General features: G+C 42.5%; 1 protein-coding gene across 1 annotated transcript in view; it reads right to left on the minus strand.

Moving 5' to 3' along the window:
* Positions 1–2,735: 2,735 nt before the first annotated feature.
* Positions 2,736–5,828, minus strand: part of LOC109304869 (visual pigment-like receptor peropsin) — a 52,557-nt gene continuing 49,464 nt past the window's right edge. The window contains exon 6 of the mRNA XM_019527699.1: positions 2,736–4,170. Coding sequence (XP_019383244.1) covers positions 3,730–4,170 — 441 coding nt within the window. The 3' untranslated portion in view covers positions 2,736–3,729. The remainder of the gene's footprint in view (positions 4,171–5,828) is intronic.

Below are 5,828 nucleotides of genomic sequence, written 5' to 3' on the forward strand. Positions count from 1 at the left end.
CTAAGCCATTTTAGTCCATTGCCATAGACTAGTACAGGGGTAGGCACCCCTAGCATGCATGCTAAAACGTGGCATGCAAAGGTATTTTGCTTGGCATGTGCACCTTGGGGCAGATGGCTGGGGATCCATGGGGGGCACAGTCCTTCTTGTGGCAGTGCAGTCCTGCTGTCTGCCTCAAGGCATGCTTACACCTGCTGCCAACAATAAGCCAGGCCAGGGCTCCACAGATCCTGGTGCAGCTGCTTGCAGCCTCCCTGCCACTTGGTGACTAGCAGTAGGGGCCTACTCAGAGCCTGAGCCAGCTGTGGCATGCCAAGCAAAATAGCTTCACATGCCACACATGCTGGAGGTTGCCAACTCCTGGTCTCCTACTTACAATGACAGTACCCTAAACACCAGGCTATTAACATAGTCTGACCGGGGACACTCTCACCCTTATAGTTGACCCTGCACAGCTGGGCAAACAAGACTGAAAGAGTGATATATTTTAATTTCTCATTATATGTGCCCCTAAATACTTTTGGAAATTTAGCCCTTTGTGTGACAATTCTCCATATGTAAAAAAGGAGATAATATTTTCCTTTCTCATGCAGGAGTTGTGAAAATAAAACCAGCAATATTTCCATAGAGTGAGGAACACAGACATTGCTGCAAATGCCCTGAACTTTCTGGCACGTTTAACTTGCCCAGCATCTCATAGAAAGTCTGCGGCTAAGCCAGAAATAAAGTCTAGTTCTTCTGTGTCCTTGGCTGCTGCTTTAGTCATAAGTGTGTTTCTTTTTCTGGAGGAAAAAAAAGAATAAAGGACAGGGAAGTGAAACTAGAGTGCACGTGCGCACACGCACGCACACACACACACACACAAAGCTGGATTTGTGGAAAGTGTTTTTTAAATTTAATTTTATTAATCCACATATTTTAAGTCATGAAGTACATGTTGCATGCCCTGTAGCAGGGTCACAAATTCTGAACATTTTTTCCATACTGTGTCATGCACTGAGGTCTGTGTGAAGTTGCAAGGATGAGAATTGCTGCTTCTGTTCAATGCATCTGGGTCTGGAATCTTTTTGTTTGGGCAACTCTTCAGCGACAAACATAGCATTGCTGCTGCCAATCTGCAGCCCAGGGTGGTGCCTGTATTGGCATCCCTCCCTCCTTCCATCTGCCCAACTCCCCTATATGGCGGTCTTATTCCATGGAAGCCTTGTACATTCATGACATGCCTCACACAGACTTGCAGGAGTGGCTGCTATTGCAGCCTGGCCAAGACTTTGAGAACACATCTGCTGGCTGCTGCCACTGCTTCTCTTGCCTGTTTTCCTCCTTACTTCTTCCCCTTCTCCATTCCTTTTCTGTCAGCCTCCTCTCCAGCATTCCTTTTCCCACTTTTATCATTTAATTTTGCTGTTTGTTTGTTCATGTGAATGCTTGTGTGCTTTGTACAGTGGTTACCAATGCACACGTACTAGCCTGAAATACAGCTTTCTTGTTAGTGGAGTCAGAAGATGTTCCTGTAACTGACTTTTGAATATGAAAGGCTCTGTCACTTAGAGTGACAATGATTTGCCACATCAGTCCTTTGTATGTGATGGGCTCGCTCTTACCATGTGAGTGCACCGGGGAAAAGGAATATAGGGACCTAGGGTCTATTCATCTTCTTTCTCAGTCTCAGGTATGCAGTGGAGCAAAACTGTTTGCTACCCAACAACCCACTAGGAAGATGCCAGGTTGGGTGGCTGGCTGGTATTGGGTGCCCATGAGGGTCCTAATGGGATATGTCAGGCCCATCAACAGAACAGCTAATGTGGTTGCTTGAGAAAGTAATATGCAACAGCTGGAACATTTGATGCTTAATTTCAAAGCAGCAGCACATTGCATAGTATGAGTCTTTGGTGTGCTGTTAGGATGGGGCCTTTCACTCATTACACTTCTCCCTGCATGGGTCCATCAAATACGAGTGGAGTTTTGCTGTATGTGCTGTTGGTTGCCTTTGCTTCAGCAGTTGTGGCATGCATTTTTCTCAAGAAGCAAACACTTCCCCTATTTGCTTTTAATTATTTATGGTAATAAAATAGAAAAAAAAAAGCCCAAATCTAAAAACTTTTCCGCAAAAATGAATACACTTTCAGTTCAGATCTGTGGCCATGAAAGCCATCTTAGTTCATTATTATTGCTTATAAAGTAAATTTGTTTTTAAACACAAATCAGAGATTAAAAATCTCAAAATAAATATACTGTTGGAGGAAATTAAGGTGGGCTATTTTTCTGTAATTTTCCCAAGAAACACATATGGAAAAACATACTTCTACAAAACAGACTTATTTTTATAATATATTTGGACACTGAGCGATTCCACAGATTCATAACTTGCTAATTATTTTTTCTTGTTTAATGTGGACCAGTCAGATGCCAATGAATGTGTGAATATAAAATGTTACAAAGGAAACGTGTTTACTGTAAGCATTCACAGATTGACAGATAAGTTATTTTTTGTGCAAGTCTTTGAATAGGAGGTAGCTAGTAACAATGGGAAACACAGACATGTCTCTGCTGATTTTCATTCTCTATAATTGCCTGAAAGAATAGGCAGAGTTTGCCAATAGCATGCAACAGCCTTCTCACTGATAGAAACCCGTGTTTGCTTTTTAAAATACTGCCTCTAATTATAACTTAATACAGTAGCCTACCTAATTATTAATTTTGTATCCCTTGTATTTATAATGGGATTTTCTTTATTGAGTCAATAAAGGTGTGGTCTTTTAAATGGTTTTTCAAACCATATTTTATTTATACCTTTTGTGAGAAGAACATAATAACTAGTTTCATTGCCTGTGCAATATTTTTTACTCAGCTATAATAGCCAAATTAAACAAAAAAGTAATTTGGAGATGCATGAACAAAATTAAGGCCGGTTTCTATAAGTCTGAATGTTATGCTCATGCTCTGTTCACCAGACAAATCAAGAAAGATTCCTATAATTTAGCAGGCTAATAAGGAAAGGTGTGAAGCTAATGTTTGTAGTACAGCAAGAAACCAGAAGATGCCAATATTACAAGCAAGTTGTCTGTTAGCCTTCACTGACTTGGCTGCAAGCACATTCAGTTGCAGTGAGATTTTAGGACTCTTATTCCCATTCCCCTGCCCTGGAGTAGTCTGGGAGCATCATGGAGGTGACATTCTTTTAGTTTCCTGTAGAAAGCACGTAGTTTTTGTATGCCCTCTAGTGGCCAGCTCCCCAGGCAGCATTACAGCAACAGCGGTGGGAGCCGTTTCCTTCTAGCCACTGAGCCAATGCAGCACTGTGGGGCCAGAGCAATAGGATAAAGCTGGAACTATTTTCAGGTAAAAGGGATGGGAAAATATGCTTTTAGAACTGCAGTTCCCTAATTACTATGAACTGGATATGAAATATTAATGATTTTTGCCACCTAACAATGTTTCTAAATAGAGAAATTGTGTGTGCCTTACTGTAGCTACAGAAGGAAACGAAATCCCTGTGGCTGCCCACCACTGCCGTTTGTGGCATGGTATTGTATAATCTACATGTAACTAAGAATTATATCTGGTTATTACCATACATCTCAAGTTACTGCAGGTCTGTTAAGAGTTGTCATTAGACCTATGGTAAGGGCCAGATGGAGTGGGAAATTGGGAGCTGCCCCCAAGCAGTGAGGTGTTTTCCTTCTCTCTGTATGCAGAATGTGTGCACCCGTTAAAGGGCCACAGCACTTATAGCCTGTCACATTCAACATCAGGGTTATTATTAGATGTTGAATCTAAGGTACCAAAATTTGCTTCTCGGTTTTCCAGTGGTGGGGTCTGGCTTGGACTCCCCACCCCTGAATCAGGACTTGGGACTGGCTGGACATCCGCAGCATATTTCTCTCGTCTCTGAGATGGCTCTTGCTTCTGCTTGAGGTTTTTGAAGCGCTTGAGCTTCACCGGGTCCTTGATTTCCTTGGTGCAGCCCAACAAGGTGAAAATGTCCTTCCGGAACTTGGAGCTCATGCCAAAGTAGATCAGGGGGTTGTAGAAGCTGGCAGACTTAGCAAAAAGACTGGCAAGGATGCCTGTGAGATTGGGCACAGGATAGCCACAGGCAGACCACATGGAGATAACAGCGTATGGTGACCAGGCTATGATAAAAGCTGTGCAAATGACAATAGAAATCTAGGAGACAGAATAAAAAAAATCTCTAGTTACTTTCCCACAGTATAGGATGCTAGGTTGCAGTGAAGAGTAAGGCAAAGTAAGCATGTGGTGCAGTTTCATGGGGAAGGGACTGAAAAATGTGAGTTGTGTTCCCAACTATACCACTGGCTAAAACTCTCTATGATTTTAGACAGGTCATTTTCACCTCTCTATGCCTCTGCTTCTCTTCCCAACTTTTGTTTGTACAGTGCCTAGCATAACAGATCCCTGGTCTCAGTTGAATCCTGTAGTGGCTACTGGAATACAAACAATATTGCCACAGAATGATTCTTGCTAGGACATGGAATTTCAGTTGTGAAAAGAATTTAAGTTTTTCAGAAAAAATGTAATTCCAAATTGGGATAGAAAGTGAAAAACTTGATTTTTTTTTTCTGAGAACTGAAATGGTGTCATATTCTCACAGTAGGAATATGTCAGTGTTTCTAACATGCAACAAACTTTCCAGTTTTCTGGTTACTGGGCTATGGGCGAGCTAGGAAGCCTGGAAGCCCTGGACTGCCATCTACTGCCAAGTGGATGAATTATGGCTCTGATAATGATTTTCTAACAGGAAATTGAAAATTTTTAGCCAAACTGAAATTTTCCTGGGCAAAATTCTGGTTTTGCTGAAAACAATTTTTTTTCATGAGAATATCATTCCCATGGAAAAATCCTGACCATCTCTACTAACCACAACTAAAATCACATTTTTTCTAAAGAAAATGTGAACAGAGTGTTTTAGCAAAGGCAAAGTCATTTTCAATGACTGCCTGTCTTGTATGCATACCAGCCTAACCTCCGGCTTTTTTACTTTTCATTCCATCCAGGAAGAGCACACATCAACTGCTGAAACTTCCTTAGCCTGATGAAGGTTTTTTGAACCTGAAAGCTTGCTTAAATATTGTTCTCCAACTATTTAGTTGGTCTAATAAAAGATATCAGATTCACCCAAAGAACCTTGTTAGCAAAGGCAATGCATTTATGCATTTCTTGCCATGTTATTGTATACTTATTAGTATATACAGGGAGTATCTACATGTGCTATTAATGGTATAAATACTATGCATGCATTAATACTACACGTGCTATTAATACTATAAATATTGTGCAGTAAGCCTTCCCTGCAAACACATGTACACATGCTCCCTGTTGGGAGCAAATCTGCTCCCAATGGGTGCAGATCGGTACAGGACTGCTCCTAACCTGCTCTGGCCTCCTGCAGCAGCCAGGAGGAACTCCAGGCTCCTCCAGGGTGCTGGCCCAGAGGCTGGCAAGGAGCACAGGGGATGGTCCCAATGAGTACAGGGCCAGGAGAGCTCTGCTGGCTGCAGTGGCATCTGTCTCCTGGTGTGGGGTCCTGATGTGCATGGGACTGGGAGACAGCTGCCACTGCAGAGCTCTCCCAACCCTGTGCACATGGAGACAAGCCCTGTGTCCAGCAGGAGTCCCCTTGCATAGCTGGGGACTTGCCAGGAGCTGTCCTGCTTCAAGGACAGCTCCCTGGCTGGGAGGACAAATCCCTGAGCAGCCAGGGGCTGGCCCAGAGCTGTCCTTTTTTCTTTCTTTTTTTCTTTTTTTTTTAAGGAAAATTTTTCGTCTCCCAAGTCAAATCAGCCAAATCAATTCCAAATCTGTGA

This window comes from Gavialis gangeticus, unplaced genomic scaffold, assembly GCF_001723915.1.
Source record: "Gavialis gangeticus isolate Ggan-Ray unplaced genomic scaffold, GavGan_comp1, whole genome shotgun sequence".
NCBI classification, from domain to species: domain Eukaryota; kingdom Metazoa; phylum Chordata; order Crocodylia; family Gavialidae; genus Gavialis; species Gavialis gangeticus.